General features: G+C 36.1%; 4 protein-coding genes across 9 annotated transcripts; 1 reads left to right on the top strand and 3 right to left on the bottom strand.

The window, feature by feature from the left end:
- Window positions 1-294: 294 nt before the first annotated feature.
- On the bottom strand, window positions 295-5,769 carry LOC121802903 (inositol-pentakisphosphate 2-kinase-like). Of its 6 annotated transcripts, none has more exons than XR_006050875.1 (10): window positions 5,458-5,769; window positions 4,919-5,086; window positions 3,984-4,187; window positions 3,394-3,541; window positions 2,905-2,951; window positions 2,670-2,780; window positions 1,915-2,514; window positions 1,312-1,483; window positions 792-997; window positions 295-592 (listed from the first exon to the last, which is right to left on the bottom strand). XR_006050875.1 is itself a non-coding variant. In XM_042202596.1 (10 exons), exons 2-9 carry the CDS (start codon window positions 5,027-5,029, stop codon window positions 984-986), a joined length of 1,407 nt encoding a protein of 468 aa, XP_042058530.1. In that variant the 5' UTR covers window positions 5,030-5,086; window positions 5,458-5,769; the 3' UTR covers window positions 295-592; window positions 979-983. The 6 variants fall into 6 exon arrangements, 4 of the variants coding, with proteins under 4 accessions (XP_042058530.1, XP_042058528.1, XP_042058527.1 ...); XM_042202596.1 differs by having other exon boundaries at window positions 979-997; XR_006050876.1 differs by lacking the exon at window positions 295-592 and adding an exon at window positions 594-610.
- A 1,054-nt stretch (window positions 5,770-6,823) lies between these two features.
- Window positions 6,824-7,597, bottom strand: LOC121802954 (transcriptional regulator SUPERMAN-like). Its single transcript, XM_042202651.1, has one exon. The coding sequence runs from the start codon at window positions 7,595-7,597 to the stop codon at window positions 6,824-6,826; it is 774 nt and encodes a 257-aa protein (XP_042058585.1).
- Window positions 7,598-12,713: 5,116 nt separating this feature from the next.
- On the top strand, window positions 12,714-13,580 carry LOC121802950 (zinc finger protein 1-like). Its single transcript, XM_042202646.1, has one exon. The coding sequence runs from the start codon at window positions 12,714-12,716 to the stop codon at window positions 13,578-13,580; it is 867 nt and encodes a 288-aa protein (XP_042058580.1).
- Window positions 13,581-14,468: 888 nt separating this feature from the next.
- On the bottom strand, window positions 14,469-16,981 carry LOC121805425 (cytochrome P450 98A2-like). The gene is made up of 3 exons (XM_042205268.1): window positions 16,451-16,981; window positions 15,529-15,926; window positions 14,469-15,385 (listed from the first exon to the last, which is right to left on the bottom strand). Exons 1-3 carry the CDS (start codon window positions 16,935-16,937, stop codon window positions 14,741-14,743), a joined length of 1,530 nt encoding a protein of 509 aa, XP_042061202.1. The 5' UTR covers window positions 16,938-16,981; the 3' UTR covers window positions 14,469-14,740.
- Between the last annotated feature and the right edge of the window lie 3,458 nt (window positions 16,982-20,439).

Below are 20,439 nucleotides of genomic sequence, written 5' to 3'. Positions count from 1 at the left end.
TTTGACATTCTTTTGGGAACAACTAGAAAGGATTCCAAGAACTAACTTCTTATATTTCTTCCTTGTGGCTGTGGTCACAAAATTGATAAAGTATTCCAAGAAGGCTGCAAAATATCCTGAAAAGAGAATGCTTCCGACAAAGCAGCCAACTAAGGAAACAACACAGAAAACAGAAGATAACGAATTGCTGCAAACCACATGCTGATTGCTGGCTGTTTACACAATTTAAGTTATGCATGAAAACTATTGAGTATAGCTTAGAAGTTAGAACTGAATTACAACAACAAAAATTGGTACACTTAATGTTGATGAGAATACTAAACTTTCATGAAGTCTACGAGTTAAATGTCGAATTACATTCCAGATTCAGTTAGAAGAAACTGGTTGGGGTTAACTTGTAGCCTAGAGAGCGCACGAGGAGTGGTCATCTTCCAGCGAGCCATATAATTAACTTCTTGGTCCAAATCGAGCTGCATAAATCCATGGCTGATGTTGACTGGAAGATACTGAAGTAGTAGTTGACACCCTTTCTTCGTAGAAAAGAAAGCTGATCTATATCTCTCTTCTGAGCTCCTCGATCAATTTGCCATTTCTGCAGAACCATGATACACTGCATGTTTACGTGCACCCAGAGATGAAAGAGAAAGCAAATGACAAATATGCAAAGCGAAAGCAGAAGTGTGATATAGCCCAAAATTGTTTTTTATAACCTGATGATTGGTCTCAAGCACATGCACCGTCACATTTTTCCAAAGTGTAAAGGTAGAGTAACCTAAGTGCAGTATACCAACCTTACTCTTATGTTTTGTGATGCTGAGTCACCTCTCAAAAGAGTGGCATTTGCAATGTTGAGGCACTGAGATTTGGAAATGGAAATGATGCTTTTTAAAAATGTTGAAACTGATTCAGTTGGAGACTTCTTTTCACTAACATAAATTTGGAGCTCTAGTCAAGGAGCAAATATGGGGCAGAATTCACCTTATTTATTGATGGGGTGCTGTATTTGACCCATGAATATCCACAAGCCAAAATCAGTTGCGCACGCACATAAGAGAGGGGGGAGGGAGAAGTATAAGCATGTTCAGCAACAGTATAAAAGTTAAAAATAGGGTGCATAATTTAAATTTTGAGTTTTGTAAATCTAGAAAAGGCAAAACATTTCAGTCTCTGTGCTTTTACTGTTTGTTTTAATAAGTTCTTGTACTAATTTTTCTGTTTTACTAGGGTCCTTGTTCTACTAAGAAAATGTTAATAGTATAGGGACCTCAAGATGTGTTTTTTCTTAGAAAAGAAGAAGAAGAAAGGACTTACCACCATTATTAATACCGGTACTTGTATTCAGTGACTCTTGGGTTGTCTCACCACAATCAAGCACATCTGTATCTTTTAACATTTGGACATAGTAGTTGACAATTTGTTGATCCAACTCGTAGTAATATTCCATTTTCTTCAATGGTTTCATGTCCAGGTCAATGAAAGATGCCTATGAGATTGTGGTCAGATTGCAAAAAGCAAATAGATAAGTTATCCAGAAGACAATATAATTCTCCTTGAAAACTTAACACAATCATGGATTTCCAGACAAGGTAGCAAAAGATAGAATTGTTAATAAGTGAATACTACAATGGACATGGAGATTTAATGCCAAAATGTTGTTTACATGCATCTGTGACTAACTTCACAAAGTGCAAGTGACTAACAGGAACTTCATACATAAAGCCAGATCCGGAAGCAAAGTCCGTGCTTCTAAATCACATAGCATGAAAGGCATCATGTTAGTAAATTTTGTTGCCAGAATTTAACAAGTTCATGCTTCTATATCACAAACAAACCTTTTCCTAAACTCCATACTGAAGACTATTGATTCCCAAAAATAATAATGCTAAAAGTACAGAAAGATCAATTGGTGTCCACCTTGTAATAAAAGGTTTGCTTGCTTGATTCCAGAAAGACAGCACGATGTAGAGATTCCTCATCCATATTTATTTTGGACTTGAAACTAATCATCATACTTAAGTCCTTTGCAGTGGCTGATATCAAGTAATCCCTCACAATTCTCACTTTATCATCCCTTAGCATTGAATGAATTGATGAATACCTTGCTGCGAATTTTTCCCCACCTATTTGCCGACATACCACACAAGGCTGAGAAATAATATCATAGTAGGAATGAATTGCACCTTCTATATCAATAGCATCAAGCTTCTGTACTTCAAGAAGCCGATTTAATAAGCCAGACTTAAAAATAGTTTCAGTGAGCAGATCTACAAAACCCTTGATGTGCATCCCATCTTTTGCTGAAATGACATGTTTAAGTCCGTCATGGAAAGATTGAGCAGCCGTAGAACTAGTGCTGTCTGCAGTACCACCCATGCCTCCAAAAATAATCGAACCATTTAAGAAAACCCGAAAATTATTCTGCGGTGTTAGAAAGAGGGCTTCAATTGCTTTTTGTATTCCATCCTTGGATCCAGAAAACAAATCTAGAGGATGATATTGACTTATTTGAGATATCTGCATATGAAGAATCCCATCAGTTATGCTCGAAGAAACACTTCTATAAGTAAAAATAGTCCATTAGAAGAGTCTAGTGTCATTTATAGAGTTTAAAAGCTGCAATGAGCATCAATCATAAAATTTTATTTCCAGGTTACATATCTAGGCATTACCTTTCCTCGATGCAATTTTAGAGCTTGATGCATCTTAAATTGAGTAATTCTCTTTTTGACTGCATTTCCCTCAGCTATAAATTCTGAAGTGGGAAGAAATCCGCCTTTGGGCTGTTTTGCAGAGTAAGAGAAAAAGAGAAAAACGTAATGAACTCCTATAAAAATTGTTAAGGAAGTGGGCATCTGTAGATGAGATATAGTGCATATAAGTAGGACAAAAGCACTAGGGAAGCACCTTTATCTCAACAGACACACAGAAATCCTCTCTGAGAGAATCTGAAACTGAAAGAAAAACCATAACCATGATCATCAATTCATCATGTTTTCGTCCAACAATTAGGGACTCACACGAAAGTACAATACCGTTAATCTATGCATCAATTAATGAACAGTGATCCTTGATAGATAGTCTATGATGGCTAGCATAAATTACAAATAAAATTAATGTGTCAAACTTAAAATTTTGCATTTCAAACAAATTATCCATGTCTGCCCTAATTTGACCCACTACCCTCTTACCATCAGAAATTCATAGCTCGACACCCAAATAACAATTCATTATGAAGAAAATTTTTAGCAACTACCAGTCTGCCACAATACATAGAAAATATGCTCCAGAATAGCTCAAGCAAGCATAAACTGAAATACATGTTCAATAATTCATCTTTAATCAGAGAACCATAGGAAAATATATATCCAAACAAACTTGAGATGCATCTCATACAATGAGGAAACACTGAATGATCAGAAATTAGAAGAACCGAGTCATGAAGGGGATTGATTCTGGCAGCATCAACACGCCATGATGGACGCTGACAAAGAACCTTATTGTCAACTGCCTCCAAAAATTCTCTTGACACAAGAACATGGATCTGCAGCAATTTGCATATAAATCCAATGTATCAGTTACACTAGAAACAAATATATGAGTCCTTAAAATGAAAATAAAATGCTTCACTTTTTCATGTGAAGCCAAGTCACCAACCCACTATTCTTCATTGTGTGCTGTGTTGAAAGTACTAAATATTGCATTTTAATAGTGTACATCCATTTAAAACGTCCAACTAAAAGAAATACACATCAACTAACCATTTATTTTGTTACAACATAAAAAAAATAGAATTGTAAACTAAGTACATGTACTCTGACATACAAGTGTTGGACAATGGGACGAACAAGCATAACATGCATGAAGATGTTATTAATAAAAACACTACTAGGATTCTTAGTAAGTAGAATCATATATCATGATCTTATAAACAAAGGGGGAAAATGATAATGCTCGCTCCAAACTTTTCTAGAAAAATATCTTACCCCTGCGTCAACATGCTCTGATCCCAAGAGTGGACACATTACTTTCTGTACATATATGTGCTCTGCAACTTCCCTTGTAGGTGCTGAAACTATGCCTTCAAATTTTCCCCACAAGAGGGATTCATGGTTGACTAGAGCTGAATGACCATTCTCACATTCAGGTCTATCATTTCGAACTTTTTGTATCCTTAAAACTTTTCCAACCTAGATGCATGAGAGAAAAGTGAACGCATTTAGACATTTTTACAAAATGTAGCATATACTAGTGCCATGGTACCATCTATGGATGTATTAAAAGTCTCTCTTTATATCTTAAGTGATAGAATTGTGTATCCCCTTCATAAGATTATTCTTTTAAGGTCTTCTACTTTCATCAAACAAGAGATTTACCCTTTTGATTCATAAAATAAGCCGTTGCCTCTTCATGCACATAAGTCCAATATCAATACTTCGATCACTCCAAACATGAATGTGTATGCATTAGTTATTTCATCCATTACAATTAATGATGATCCACCATAATATTTATGAAGGTAACTTACAGCAAGTCTAAGTTGAGGACCAACTTTCAAGAAATGTAAAAGCTAGGAAGGCATCAATAGTGACTTTATCATTTTTTTAAATAGTAAACCTAGAAGATCTTAATTCTTTGCACAAATAAAATCTACTTACAAGGGTGCAAAATTGAGTTTATTCCATTTCCCTCCTCAGCTAGTTTAAAAGGTTTAAAATAAAAAACACCAAAATCACACCAGGAGATGAGTTTTAATATCAATAAGTTGAATCTCAGATAAACAAGATAACAGCAAAAAATAAGCAATTGTCCTTATATTATTCACCTACAATTTTCTAGTTTCCAAAAAGAAAAAAAAATGTCAACTCTAGCAATCAACTTCAGAAGATCTAGCATAGTTGTAAGAGAGAGAAAATTGTACAAAATGAGGAGAGCTTCCACAATAAGCAAGAACTAGATTCAGAGCTCCTTCTCCTCTGTAAGTCCATTCCTCCGCATCTTTGTCTTGCAAAATTGCACCCATCCACTTCATTCAAAATAAAAACCACTTCTTTCCAGTTCCAATTTCGCACACAAGGAGGTCTAGAATCTGCAATAAAGCACTAATAACAGTAGTAGTATTTTAAACAATACCAAAGCCAACCTAGAAAATCAAATTGCCAAAAGAAAATGAACAGCATGCAAAACTATAATCCTAGTCAAGCTTCCTTCAATATGAAATGAATTGCATAAACTAAATACTGGACTCAGAGAGTCTAAGCAAAAAAAAAAACTGAAAACTCAATACGCAATTCAGTTGAACAATCATGTCATGATTCCACACATTGGCACATGCATTCATTCAACACATCAAAACATATATTATCTGCAGTAAATCAGAAATTATATCACACCATTCATTATTGGCATTTTTATAAGAGAACATCAAGGGAAAGGAGTGCAAATGCTATCAATACCAACCTCACTTATAAAGAACAGTGTAGCCCTTGAGTTTCCTCACACATGTGCATGGTAGAAAGATGGTGAGGACACGCTGCTCGCTGGAGGATGGAGAGGATTTAGGGGTTGTATTTTCTGATTTCAATGAAATTCAGGGAAAAGAGTTTGAGAGCGGAATTTATGAGCGAAGGGGAATGGGCGAAGAAGACGCGAAGCTGCTGTTCGGCAGTGTGGGAGAAGACGGACGGCGATGACATTCGCCGGAGGAGACAGTCGCCGAAATAGAGAGAGGATAGTTTAGAGAGAGAGAGAGAGAGAGAGAGAGAGAGGGCTGTTAATTTTGGGCCAAATTAATAAATCTTTGGGCTTTAATTAATTTAAAAGTTGGGCTAAATTAATAAAACTGGTTGGAAGAGGAGTATTTCTTTATGAAATAGCTACTACTTCTATTTCAAAATTCACAACATTAATTACATACAATATTTCAAATATATGAATTATAATTAGTAATAAAATGTTTGGCTTGATCCTAAAAAATCAATGATTGCAAGAGATAATCGACACAAGATTTTTTTTCAAGACAACCGATATACTTTAGAATCATGTACATTAGTGAAAGTATTATATTTCCACGTATTTCAGCTTAAAAGTGGATATTTAATCGTGAATATACATATTTTCATTAACTTCCCATCTACTATAGGTAATTTTGGTTCATTCGGACAATCCATTTTTCCTTATTTTGACTTCAATCCATTTTTCTCTTTTTTTTTCTATCTTTTCCACCTAATACAAACTGAGATAAAAAAAGATATGGGGAAAAGTAAAATGTGATAAATGTTTTCCATATTTTCTTATCCCTTTTAATGATAAATTTGTGCTACCACATTCTTAATATTTTAAAAACGTAAACATGCATATGATATGCCTAATTAAGTTCAAAATCAATACTTATGAATTCAAACCTTAATATACTTTTTTTAGGGCCAATCAATTTGCTACATTGAATTTGCGTCCGTATTTAAGCTATTATCCAAATTTAATTATTTCCGACTGCGAAGAGATTTTCATTGGTGACAAAATATATAAGCAATAAAAACTTGATCATGTCCATTAATAACGATATATTCGAATATGCAAAGTAATTAATACATGTTCGAATTTCAAAACTATGTACACTAAAATCATATTCTAATCATACGGCATAACAGCTATAACTCATCTCCTTCAATTTATTTATGGAATTACAATAGTAAAATTAAGTAGAAGAAGATGAAATTAAAAGTGCATAGACATATACCAACCATTGACACTTAAATCATGGAATTATAACTAATAGAGTACTTAACAAATCAGATCGAAATAAAAGATTCAGAAATGGAACTAATTAAAGCTTAAGATCCAAATCAAGTCCTAAATCATCCTTCCCATCATCAACATTTCCCAATCTGAGCCTATTATCATCACCCTCATTGGTCCTAGTAGAAGAATTAGGGTTAATAACTCCAAAATTAAACTTATAATCACGTGACGGAAAATTTTCCAACTTCAAAGCATAATCTGGTGTTGATGGTGATGGGTCAATTAGGTAGGGCCGGGGCATCTTCTCCCGAGGTACAGAGTAGGCGTACTGCGACGGCAACAGCGGCGGCGCGTGATGGTAGGGGTAGGGTTTAGGGTGAATCATATTAGATTGTGCCCTAAACCCATGTGACCTAAAGATAGGCATGTGTGTTGTTGACAAGGGGTAGTAGGAGTAGCCTTGCATTGGCGGGTGAGCGTCGGGGCCCAAATCAACCATGTTGTGGCGGTGTTTGGCCAGTGCCCTCTCTTGTTTGTGCGCGTTTTGGTGGCCTCCTAGTGCTTGAGAAGTCGAAAACTCCCTCCAGCAAAAACTGCAGGTGAAAGTTTTCGACCTTGATGGTTTAGGGTCGTCGCTAGGGTTGAAAAGATTAAGCTCGTGGAGCTTCGAATTTTTAGGGTTTCCTTTATCCCTCACCTCGTTGTTGGCCGGTCGGAGATCTAGCACGACACGCGACATGGTCTCGTGTTTCGTGCCGGATTCATCCTCCTCGTCCTCTTCTTCCTTGATCGTGTGATTATTTTTCGATGTCACGGAAATATTGGAGGCCTCCGAGTGACATGGCTCGAGGGATGCCATAGTGAATCAATATTCTTTTGTTTGGTGTTTGAAAGTTTGATTCAAGAGGAGTTATATATAGTGTTTGTTTGGATGATTAGAGAAATTAATTATGTATGGATCCTATGATTATGAAAAAAATATCCCAGTCTACCTTCAAAGCGCGGCGTTACCTTTTGACGAATTTGGAAAATAAAATAAAACTTTGTTATTTGCTAACTTCTTAATTAACAAAGCAATAAGTAGACATTACGACTAAGTTTTGAAATTGAAAATTTAATTATGATAGCTACCTACTTAAACATGCAAGTTTAGGCTTTGATACTCACACGGTTGAATCCTTTTATATTTATCCAGATTTTGTACAATTTCACTTAATATTTTTTATCTTAATTAGATTGCAAAACCTCTTTGATTGTTATTTATGAAAATTATCTTTCTCCATATAACATTAATATGGGTTAATTCCTCGAGGAGATATCAAACTTTGAAATTTCAAATTCGTGAAAATTTTCCAAAAATGCAATAGTGGAAAATAGGCACAATATAAGAGAGAAGTTGATATAATAAGTAAGAGTACAAGCTATGTTTGAACAATATACTAAACTAAAATGAACTAATTAATCTAGTTTGATCTAATCAAAACATCTTCGTTTTAATTGAAGTTCATGTATTTATCGACCAATATATTGTCTATGTTCAATTCATACTATTTTTTAAGTTTTATACTACAATCAAAACAAGTTTTTAATTGCCATGTACAAAATCAGAAGAATCTTATATTAATATATTTTTGTGGCTGCAAAAAAATGTGCAATCCCTCATAAGCTGACAAGTTATTAAATCCGGATATTTACACGCAATTATTTCTAATTTTGAAATATATTATTCAAAATCATCATTAATCTTAAAGGTTCAAATATTCGAAAGAATGGATGCATCATCCATATATACATTTCCTTCTTAATATCTTCATAAATTAAAGTACATATATAATATATTTACTATATAGGATATACTCCACTTTTTGGATAGTTAAAGCAAAATAAAAATAAAAATAGAATTTTCTAATGTTGGGAGTAAAAGTCTTTCTAATTTTGTGAAGGCTCATCCTCTCCAAGCCAATTAATCATGATATCCTTTTTCAAAATACAGAGAGAAATATATGTACTAATAAATGCATGAGCTACATTTTTCGATTGTGAAGCATGTAAACAAACTAAGACTTATTAACATGTTGCACGGTATTTGACTTCTTAAAGAATTAATTCAAGAATATAAAATAATTGATTTGATAGTTCCGAGTGAGGGAGACAAGATTAGGGATAGATGATCATTTGGTTTAATTAATTTTAATTTCCACTTTATTTGATTATATATTCATTAAGGATATTAATTATGTGAATAGTCATATTGTGGCTATAATTTCTATGTTTTAGTTTGTGTGAATGTATTTTCTCTTTTAGTTTTCAAAGTGGATAGAAACTACTGTTTCTATACGACTATATATTAGTAATACGGGGTGTGTAATATTGCTAACTACAATTAAATGATAGACATTAGATGTTCAAATCAAGATTCAAGATCATTTAGCCCTGAGTATACCATGCACAAAAATGTCTTAATATTAATATCAATTAACAATAAATTAGTTATAACTAATTTTTAAAAAATATCTCAAAACTTTAAATGCATATAACTATTTCGATTTAAATTATTTTTTTCGCACAACATATATCAAAGTAAAGATAATTTTATAAGGTATCCAACGAGATCCTACATACATATGTTTCGATGTCAAAATTTGATAAAATTTTCGTAAATATTTATAAATTTCGTAAAAAGCTTTATATGAATACATCTTACATAATATGTCAATACAATGTTTGTATAATGTCAATATGAAATTGTGTTGACATTGTCAAGTCTTCGTGTTAATATATTTTAATACACTATATTGACATTGTGTTTTAAAATATTAAATTAATAGTTATTAATTATTATCTTTTTTATATTAAAATAAAAATAAAAAAACAAAATACACATGGCAATTTATAGATCATTAGATCTCTAAAATTATATGGTCTTAAATTAGTTATAATTAGCAATTAAGGGATGAGTTAGCAATTGATCACGTCTCAATATAATTACATATCTGTAAGTCTCTGACTAAGTGTCTAACTAACCTTTTTTGTAATAGTAAAACTAGCCCACTTCTAGAACAATATAGTAAACATTTTAAAACTTAAATTAAACTTAAAAGGTTTGTTTGAATTCTACTAAATTTGAAGAAGCTCGTGAGCTTTGAAATATTGAGTAAATCAAGTTCGAAGCCCTAACTTAATAATAGTTGAATAAGTTTGAATACAATAATATTCGATTCGGATTGGTTCCTCCATAACAAGTGCTAATCATAAAAAGCAAAAGGAATATACTTTCTGGATAATAATTAATAACCAACAAAAATACAGTAATTGCAGCTGGAAAATAGTGTCATATTCAGGAAAGGAAAATTTTTAATCAAGGTCCATATTTATATGGAGAATTAAGAGATTGTATATATAGGTCTTATAAGTATAGTGTGTATGTGTTACCTAATCGGCTAATCTTATTCAATGAATCCAGTAATTTTTTTTATTTCTGACTAGTCACGTGATAAAGAATATCCAAATCTAGCATCTAATACATAGTAGTAGGATAAAATTGGTGTTTATCCATTGCATTCTAATTAATTTAATTGTCCCACATTTCTCATATCCTAACATCAAGACCCAATAGCAGATTTGGGCCACAAAGGGTGCGATACAAAGTCCAAATGAAGTTTATGAGAAAAATTAAAGTTTTTTACTTTTCAACTTGTCGCCCATGTCTTAATCAAAGTTCTTTCGTCAATTTAAAGTGTCAATTCCTTTAAGTTTCAGTCTTGCTTCCATACTTCTTCCAGAATTCAAATAATTCGATTTTTTCTTAGGTGTTGGCGTAGTCTTAAAAGCAACATTCGTCAATCACGGTTTGATACACTGCAAAAAAAAAAACTCGCCATTTAGAACGGATTTTTCCCGTCACTAAACAAGGTTAGTGACCGATTAGTGTCAATATAACCGTAATTAAAAAGGTAGTCACTAGAAATTTTTAGTGACGGACAGAAACATTTAATGAACTACAACAACTTAAATTCTCTCTTTGTCCCACAAGAATATGCACTTTCTAATTTTGGAAAATAAATTCTCTAATGGGGTGAGACTCATTCTCTACTAATGATACTTTAATTATATTTTCTTTCTACTTCTCTCTTATTTTATTAATTGTACATTAAAACTTGTGGCCAACACAAAGTGCATATTCTTATGGGACATAGGAAGTACTATATGTTATTCAAGCAGGAATAATCGCGGATACTGGCACCATATTTGTCCTCCAATATATACCCTTTAAGGGATTTTAATTGTACTCATTCCCAATTGTCAAACGTTCGATATTGTTATTTATTGATACTAAGGTCAAGATTGAGTCGTTTGTGTGTCTACCTTCCTTGGATATTGTGGCAGTCAGTTGAATTTCTCAAACTATAATTCTCCGAAATCGAACTGTAATTCTCCGGGATTGAACTCTAATTAATTAATTATAATTCTTAGACTTTGTTACCATGTGATGGGGTGCGTTATAATGCTAACTTTTCTTAAATTTGTAACTTGCTAACTCATCAATATAGTGTATTAAAAATGTCAATACGATCACATTAAAATATCAACACATATTCAATGACATTTAAATATTAATGTCAACACAATGTATTAAAATATCAACGTAAGTTTATGTTAACATTTCAGTATCATCGTGTTGACATTTTTAATACACTACGTTGATGAGTTAGTAAGTTAACAATTTAAGAAAAGTTAGCAACAGATCACAACCCATGTGATATAAATCTAAATATTTACTTCATCCGCCCCATAATAAATGTCACACTTTCTTTTTAATGTAGTCCCATAAAAAATGTCACATTCCTTTTTTGGAAAAAGATCCCTTTCACATTAATAAAAATATCTAGTACTATTTTATCTCTACACCTAACACACAAAACATCTCCTAAATTTCTGTGTCATTCCCCAAGTATGTCATCTATTATGGGACGGAGGAAGTACCCTTTATTGAAATATTAATAAATTAAAGTATTAAAATACCATAATTTAACCATGTTTTAAATTATGTATTCTAAAAAATAATATAAATTAATTGAACAAATTACTGTAAATATTAATACATTAAACTACCATACATTAGCAAATAATCTAGTAGTATAACCAAACAAAGTAATAATATCTTACATATTAATAGACATATAAATTAAACATATTATACCTTATCTTATAGTAGCATATTATATTATAATATACTATGGCGGTGTTCGGTTTCCTAGATAAATAATACTACTAAGATATAATATATAATTGAGTTATCTCTTGAACCAAACACATTACATACTTAATCCCAAGATACAATCTTGGAAACCGAACACCACTTATGAGATAAGGTATAATATGTTAGAATATACTATGAGATAAGGTATAATATGTTTAATTTATATGTCTATTATTATGTAAGATATTGATCTTTTGTTCAATACATCATTTCGACAGCATAGTTTTTTAAACATCGATTTCAAATTAGTTCAAAATCTCCGCCAAGAATAAACTAAAATAAACGAATAAGGATATTCTTCGTAAAAAAAAGAAAAGAGCAGTTGTTTCCATGGAGTTGAGAAAATTAAATAAAGATATTAAGTAAGTAGTAGTACGTACTATACTATTATAAAGAAGGAAATTGAATCTGCGTACATATAAAGTATATGAAATCATTAATTAAAATGAGAATATAATTATATATGAAAAACTGCAGCTATTTAGTTTGTTAATTAAAAACTTTCCTTTTAAAAATCCTTCCTGTCCAACTTAAAACTTTCCTTTCAAATAACCTTAATTTTACAAATCCGTTGTCGTGTAATAATATGGGAAGTTGTGATCCTGTCCATAATTACGACGTCGGTGACCACTATATATATATAACATACTTTGAAATTACAAACCAAACACAATACTCTCTACCTTTGAAACTACTTTGCTCATATTTTTCACCGATGGAATCCCTCGACATCAAGCCATATGATGTATTGCAAGCCCTCAGCATCGAGCCATGCCACTCGGATGGCTCGGTCACCTCGGTCGAATCTTCTACTAGAAGTTATTTGACCGAAGAAGAAGAAGGAACAGGACACGAGGCTCTCACGACTCGTGTGTTTCTAGATCTGAAACATGAAGGGCCGGAAAGGCCTACTTCAGAGGTAGAATGCACAAGATACGAGACTGACAATTCTTGTGTCTCGCTAGATCTCAAGCTAGCCAGTGATCAGGGCGAGGCGATGAGTCCTAGAGATCAATCCAACGACCTAGAGCCGTTGGCCAAAAAAACTCTCTCCTGCAAATTCTGCACGAGGGAGTTTTCTACCTCCCAGGCATTGGGAGGCCACCAAAACGCCCACAAGGTAGAGAGGGCGGCGGTCAAGCACCGCCACAAAATGGTGGACGCGGCCGTGGCGGGTCCCACGCGGCTACACCCATACTTACCCTACTTAGCATACCCTAACTTCAATAGATCGATTGGGGACTTCATTAGGGCAAAATCGATGATTCATAAACCCTACTCCCACTACCATCAAGCAATGGCGCGACGTCTCGCCCAGGAAAAGATGTCTAGGGCTTACTTGGTAAGGCCCTCACCATCAATGAAGGTTGATGGATCTCTGAATTTAAGAGGAAACCCTAATCAACGGTTGAGATTGAGGGATGGAGGATTTCTGAGTTTAGGAGGAAGTCATAATTCTGCCGCTATTAAGGATGTGGCAACTGACAACGGTCATCAATGGCTTGGATTGAGAGTTGGTGGCGGTGGCGGTGGCGATCAACATGAAGCTGCAGAAGGACTTGATTTGGAGCTTAAGCTATGATTTTCTGTTTTTTTAGTGTTATGACTTTTGATTTAATTTGATAGTACACTGTTGAATCTGGATTTAGTGTATATTATTACTTAATAATACACACTTTATCTTTTATGTTTTTTTTATTTACATGTTGAACATTGAAAAGTATGCAATATTCATACAAAAGTTATTTGTATATCACTTTATTTGTTTTTTTATTTACATATGGAACTATGCAATATTTACATGATATCGCCTTAACTATTTTAACCAAAATATATACACAATAAATCTAAATGAGGATAGACAACAATTTACGAAAATAACAATGTTGGGTGACTAAATATTTTAATCCAAATATATACAAGTACTTCTATGTGAACAGGCAATTAAATATTTTTAGTAGGACAATAATTTACGAAATTAACAGTATATTCAGAAGTCAAATATATTGAGAGGAAAAGTATATTATTAAATATAAATTTTTAAAATAAAAATAAATCTAAGACACAAATCTTACCAAATGAAAATAAAAGAGAATATAATGGCGATGGTACATTGCGCTATATCGGTTGTAACTTGTAACCCAAAATTTGCAAATGCACACTATAATTCTATATATTGTTAATAAATATTCTGATGCTCATAAAAAATTATGTGGTCAAACTATAAGCACACGTAAACACTTTAACATAAAAATCACCAACTCAAGCCCTACATTAAGATGGGAAAACTAGTAAAACCTGTCCTACTGATGGTGTGCATATATAATTTGAAAATACTAAATAGCTAGGACAGCAATTGTAAACTATGTGAACTCCATTTAACGTGTTACTCGAATTTCTATTTTAATGAAAATGCAAAGGAAAGAAACACTAAGGAGAGTGAGATAGAGAAAGTATTAAGTTTAGCAAATAATGAGAAACTACAAAAATATTGTAAATTCCAACAAAAGACAAATATAGTCATAAGTTTATAAGAAGTGGCAGAGAGAGACCTCTTTGAACCTACAAATCTATATTTCCGAGTTGAGATGAATAAACAAACTTCCCTCACACAACACACATCCAACCAAAACACATGGTTTGCCATTAATAATTGCTTTAGAGCTAAAATTCAATATGAAATATAACAAAATTTAATCGACACTTGTAACATAAGCTAAACCTTCATTCTCCATTCCAAAATCAAAAGTCCACTGCCACGCGTTGGTACAAGTTCGCCGGCAACCTCGGAGTAGCAGTAGCCTCCAACGGAGTGCCCATGAAGGTGACCACGCCAGGTCTCTCTGCAATGTTGATGTCTTCTGGGTTCACTCCTCTCGGAGGAGCCCAAGTGAAGTGGTGCAGAAGGCGGCCTAGCATTCCCGTCACCATATCGAGCCCCAGTTGCGCGCCCGGGCATATTCTCCTTCCAGCACCAAAGGGCAGAAGCCTAAAATCGTGTCCTTTTATGTCAACGTCATCCTCAAGGAACCTCTCGGGGCGAAACTCCAAGGGGTTCTTCCACACCTCAGGGTCACGTGCAACTGCCCACACGTTGACGTGCACGGTTGAGCCCTTGGGGATGTCGTAACCTCCGACCTTGACGTTGGTGCTGGCACGGTGAGGAAGCATGAGTGGGGTTGGAGGGTGTAATCGGAGTGATTCCTTGGCCACACACCGTAGGTAGGGAAGGTTCGCGAAGTCCAATTCTGTCATCACACGTTCAGTTCCAATGACGCGGTCGAGCTCCTCTTGAACCTTCTGTAGGACCCTTGGGTTTTTGATCAACTCTGCCATGGCCCATTCCACGGATATCGCAGTGGTGTCCATTCCAGCATGGATCATGTCCTGTAAGTTTATCAAAACAGAGCAATAAGTATAAAGGTTCAGCACCCACACAGGCACATTCCTTATATACTTAACTATGATCACTGTGTAAAAATATATCGTGCATCGGGACGTTTTGAGTACGAGGATGAATACGAACATACCCAGAGAAGGCCAATGATGGTGTCATCGGTTAGGTCATGTTTCTCCTTGAGTGTCAACAATGCATCACAAAAGTGCTGCTTGGCTCCTCCAGTTTTCTGGCGAGCAACGTTGTGGTCTTCCATGATTTCTCGTGTGAGGCGATCCCTGCGCGCTGCGTGTTTTGCAAAGTCCTCTTCATTCAGAGGGAACAACCACCGGAGCCATGGAACGTGCTCAGCAATGGGGCGGGAGGCACCGAGCCTCAACCTGTTGTCAGCAATGGACCTCATCTCCTCTCCTTGCTTGTGTATTCTCCCTTCGGTATCCACATATCTCTTCCCGAATGCAATTCTGGTAATGTTGTTGAATGAAACTGCTCCTAGATATTTTCTTAGCAGCAGGCTCTTAGCTGAGTTTCCTGCACAAATTGCACTTAACATTAAGCACTAGAGAAAACACTCAAAAGTTGAAGAAATCAATGCGTTCATCAATGTTGTTAGGATCAATATTAAATGTATCGCTCATCATATACTTGCCGATGGATCCATAATCTGAGACTAAGGTATGCTGCTGCTAAAACAATCAAAAGTAAAACGCGAAGTTCTCCTTTAATTTCTGCAAAATGTGATCTAAATCATACAGCTTCTATCTAACCAAGAGACTATGGTCGTCGAAGATTCAAACACCAGAAAGCAACTACTTAGATCAGCATACAATTAACGGTTCAGCATAATCAATGAACTGTGATGGTAAATCTAGAGCGAATTTAGCGATTAACTTCATATCAATCCAATCCAGATCCTAATCAGGTATTCACAATTAATTGATTCAGCATAGTCAAAATTGTTGACTTAGAACAGAACACTAACTAAATCTGGATCACCAATCCCAAAACAATGAAAATCGAAGGATCTAGGTTTACAAAGTCGAGCTGAGACATACCAGGGGCGGTGCAATCATTGTAGATAGACTCAACCATGGCGGAGACCTCATCCTCACGAATCGGCCGCAGCGACTCAAGGCTCTTAGCGGAGAAGAGCGCGACGGTGCAGACCTTGCGCACCTTGACGTAGTGAGGGCCATAGTCCGCCCAAATGAGGTCCTGGCCGTACTTGGTGAGCCTTGTGGCGGTGCGGCTGCGGTAGCGGTCGGCCAACTGCTGATCCTTCTCCTTGAGAACCTCCTTGGCGAGCTCGGTGCTGGAAACGACGATGTTGAGAGTGGAGCCGAACCAGACGGATATGATGGGGCCGTAGGACTGCGCCCAATCGGCGAAGCAGCGGAACTGGAGTGGCTTGACGTCGTAGAGGTTGCCGACGATCGGCCAGGGGCGGGGGCCCGGGGGGAGGCGGAAGCGGAGGCGGTAGTAGAGGGTGTGGAGGAGGAAGAAGAAGGGGAGGGAGAGGAGGAGGAGAGCGAGAGGCGCCATTGTTGAGGTTGGGGGAAATGATGAAGCGGCGGTGGATTTGTAATATAGTGGAAATATGTGACTATGTGAGCAGGTGTTGAAGGGTAGTTGGAAACTGTCATATAAATGCCCACGTTTTTGGTTTTTGCTGAACTAAAACTAAAGTAGTTGGGTAAAAGAAAGAAGCAAAATCAAATATGGATGTTGGGTTTGGGTCTTCTAATATAAATTAAATTGAATTGAATATTAATTAAATTGGTATTAAATATGCCGGTTATCATGATATAAAATGATCAACAAGAATCGGAGATTGTGATTAGGTGGAGCATGGCGAGTTAGATTTAGATCGACGAGTCAATTATATTTTTCATACTAGTATAAAATTAGATAAAGTACAACTATATTTGTAGTTACTCCATTTGTCCGTTGTTAGGACTTCCATTTCTTGACGACACTAATTTAAAAAAATATAAATAAAAGTGGATGGCAAAAAGTTAGTGAAATTGTATATATTAATTTTAAATATAATACTCCATATGAATTAAATAAGTTAGTGAAATGTGAAATCCTATTACCATTTATAGTAAAAATGAACCGGGATTTTTATTTGCGGACGGACTAAAATGGAAAAACGAGACTCCTATTTGCGGAAGGAGGAAGTTTATGTATTGTTCGGTTCCCATAATTTATTATTATATGATTATACATTTAAAATTAAATTATGAAATTATTTTAGTTGAAATACATACTATTATAATTTATTATTATATAATTATTTATTTATACTGTAGGATTTAATTTTATGAATTAAATATAATATTATATAATAATTTATTTAGAATTAAATTATACTGTAGGATTTAATTTGTAAGGGAGTGAGTTGCTTTTGACTGAGCAATGCTCATGCATATCAACTAGAATCTAAGAGCATGCGTAACGCAAGGGGCCGGGCCGCATCTCGCGAGTCCCGGCCCGTCCCATGCATTACACGGAAGGGCGGCACGGCTCAGGCCCGTCCCGGTGACGCGTGACCGGCCTGGGGAGCGTCCCGCGTCCCGCGTCCCGGCCCGGGACGGGGTTGCACGGTGACGGGCCGCTATTGTTCATCGATTTTAAATTTTTTTTTTTTTGCATTTTTAAGAAGAAGAAGAAGAGGGAGAGGGGGAAGAAGGAGGAAGAGGAAGAGGAAGAAGAAGGAGATGGAGAGGGGCGACGTTTTTTTCATCAATTTTAATTTTTTTTTATTTTTTGCATTTTTAAGAAGAAGAAGAAGGGGGAGAGGGGGAAGAAGAAGGAAGAGGAAGAAGGAGATGGAGAAGGGCAACGTGTATTGCAGAATTTTAATTTTTTTTTATTTTTTTTTTGCATTTTTTTTGTTACTCTAATTTTTTGTATATTTTTTAGTTTATAATTTATTATTTTTGTATTAAAAATGAATTGCTCGTGTTATAATTGCTCAACGTATTTTATTTTACGTTGAAAATAGGTTGGAGTTGTGAATAGTGTCATTTATTAGTTGCGGCCCGGGCCGCAACCTCCAGGGTTACAGCAGTTGGGGCCTGGGCCGCAACTGTAGAGGAATGATGACGTGGAGGGGACTTGGGGCCAGAAATGGGGACGGGGTTATTGATGCCCTAAACTCCTTGTAAAACACCATTGCAGTTGTTGTGGAAAGTTTAACCTCAAAAGTGAAGGCCTGGGAACTAGAGAGAGGAATGGCCTTCTTGTACAATAAGGTAAGGCAACCGTGTGTATTTTAATTAGTGTTGTATTAAACCTGGGTCACTTTTTCCTTATTTGTGTGTAAAAGGCTCCTTTATTACGGACATTGAAGCAAAAGAAGAAGATCTCGGGTATGTTTTTCCATTACCTTGTAGTACTTGAGAATTGGTCATTCAAATGTCTCTACAAAATCAAATAGCTACAGAACAAGAAGCCCTATTTGGTTCAAAGCCCAAAAAGGCTTTGGGTCAGAGCACAAACACTAATACAATGGCTTCCACGCCCAAAAGGGACTCCTGCTCGTTTTGGAGTCTCTGGCGGGAATGGCAGGCGAGACTGTGTTAAGGTGGGCGGCGTAAATCCCATCAACTACGTAGCCCTAGCTAAAGAGGAACGATAGAGGTCGTTGGAGTTGGACCTATCTTTCGCTTGTGCTCAACTGATGGGGCTTGGTATATAGATTCTGAGATGTCCATTTCTCTACTGATTGGTATAATTTCTATGGAAAATCGACCTTAATGGCTGGAATCCATCTTCATGGTTATGGCTATGGTTATGACTTGAGATTAATAAGTTAGTTGTGTAGCAGAAAAATGTGTATATCCTGCTTATATAACAACTAAATTTGACTGTAGTCAACATATTTCTTCGATTTACTTTTGCAGTGCTGATTTTTATGAGGAAGGGGTTTCACGCATCTCGGATACATGAAAATTAAGTGAAATCTGTTACATTTTCCTGAATATTAGAGCTCAATTCACTTTTGATTATTTTTACTTAAACATATGTTATTTAATTATAGTAGGACACGTTTTTCACACATTTAGGGCACCCGCAACGCTGTGCCGCCCCCGTTCCTATGCCGTTCCGGCGGAACGGTTCCGCGGCGGCACGCGTTGCAGCGTGCGTTCCGTCGCCATTCCGTGCCGCCCCCGTTCCTATGCCGTGCCACGTTCCGTTCCGGAGGAACGCGGAACGAAACGTTCCGCCACGCGCCTAGGCGACGTGGCGGCCTCCCATTCGACGCGTGAAGCCCACTCGCTGCCCCGCGAGTGGGCTTCGTCCCGGTGACGCAATAATTCAATTTTTTTTTAAATACGAATTTAATAAAAAAATTTTTTTTTGCAACTGTAATGTGACCGTTTTTTTATATCCGTTTTATATATTTTTTTATTTTTTATTTATTTATTTACTCTATAAATACTCATATTTCATACTCATTTCAATCACAAACACACATCTATTCCTCTCTATTTCAACCCCAATTTTCATCTCAAATCAATTCTCGTTTCCTTCTCCCAAATTTAATCAAACTAATGGATTCTTTTGAACAAATGCGTCAAATATTGCAACAATCACTTGAAGAAGATCGACGACGGGAGGCCGAAGAAGCCGCGCCGCCCCAACGACGCTCCCGTACGTACATCCATCGTAACCGGGAGGAAGCCGCTGCAAGGTTAGTACGCGACTACTTCTGCGATAACCCGGTTTGGGGAGATACGTACTTCCGTCGCCGTTTCCGCATGGGGAAACCTTTATTTCTCCACATCGCGAATACTTTGGCAGCCCGGGAAGAGTTCTTCCAGGAAGGGTACGACGCGGTCGGCCATCAACTTCGTCGCCAACAACCGGTTTTATAAAATGGGGTACTATCTTGCCGATGACATCTACCCGAAGTGGCCTACCTTCGTGAAGACGTGCAGTGGGTCTGCGAACCCAAAGCAGACTCTTTTTGCGCAGAAGCAGGAGGCTGCTCGCAAGGATGTGGAGAGGGCGTTCGGGGTTCTCCAAGCGCGCTTCA

Source organism: Salvia splendens, chromosome 5, assembly GCF_004379255.2.
Source record: "Salvia splendens isolate huo1 chromosome 5, SspV2, whole genome shotgun sequence".
Lineage (NCBI taxonomy): Eukaryota > Viridiplantae > Streptophyta > Magnoliopsida > Lamiales > Lamiaceae > Salvia > Salvia splendens.
This window is presented reverse-complemented; position numbering and strand designations above follow the sequence as displayed.

What these genes read in the sequence shown, in the direction of transcription:
- LOC121802950 (XM_042202646.1), top strand. Translation starts at nt 12,714, where the DNA reads ATGGAATCCCTCGACATCAAGCCATATGATGTATTGCAAGCCCTCAGC.
- LOC121802954 (XM_042202651.1), bottom strand. Translation starts at nt 7,597, where the DNA reads ATGGCATCCCTCGAGCCATGTCACTCGGAGGCCTCCAATATTTCCGTG.
- LOC121805425 (XM_042205268.1), bottom strand. Translation starts at nt 16,937, where the DNA reads ATGGCGCCTCTCGCTCTCCTCCTCCTCTCCCTCCCCTTCTTCTTCCTC. An exon ending in CAATGATTGCACCGCCCCTG is followed by an intron (nt 15,927 to 16,450) that starts GTATGTCTCAGC and finishes CAATTTGTGCAG; the next exon opens with GAAACTCAGCTAAGAGCCTG. An exon ending in CCATCATTGGCCTTCTCTGG is followed by an intron (nt 15,386 to 15,528) that starts GTATGTTCGTAT and finishes ATAAACTTACAG; the next exon opens with GACATGATCCATGCTGGAAT.
- LOC121802903 (XM_042202594.1), bottom strand. Translation starts at nt 5,029, where the DNA reads ATGAAGTGGATGGGTGCAATTTTGCAAGACAAAGATGCGGAGGAATGG. An exon ending in TAAAATTGCATCGAGGAAAG is followed by an intron (nt 2,515 to 2,669) that starts GTAATGCCTAGA and finishes CTTCATATGCAG; the next exon opens with ATATCTCAAATAAGTCAATA. An exon ending in AGCAAACCTTTTATTACAAG is followed by an intron (nt 1,484 to 1,914) that starts GTGGACACCAAT and finishes ACAATCTCATAG; the next exon opens with GCATCTTTCATTGACCTGGA.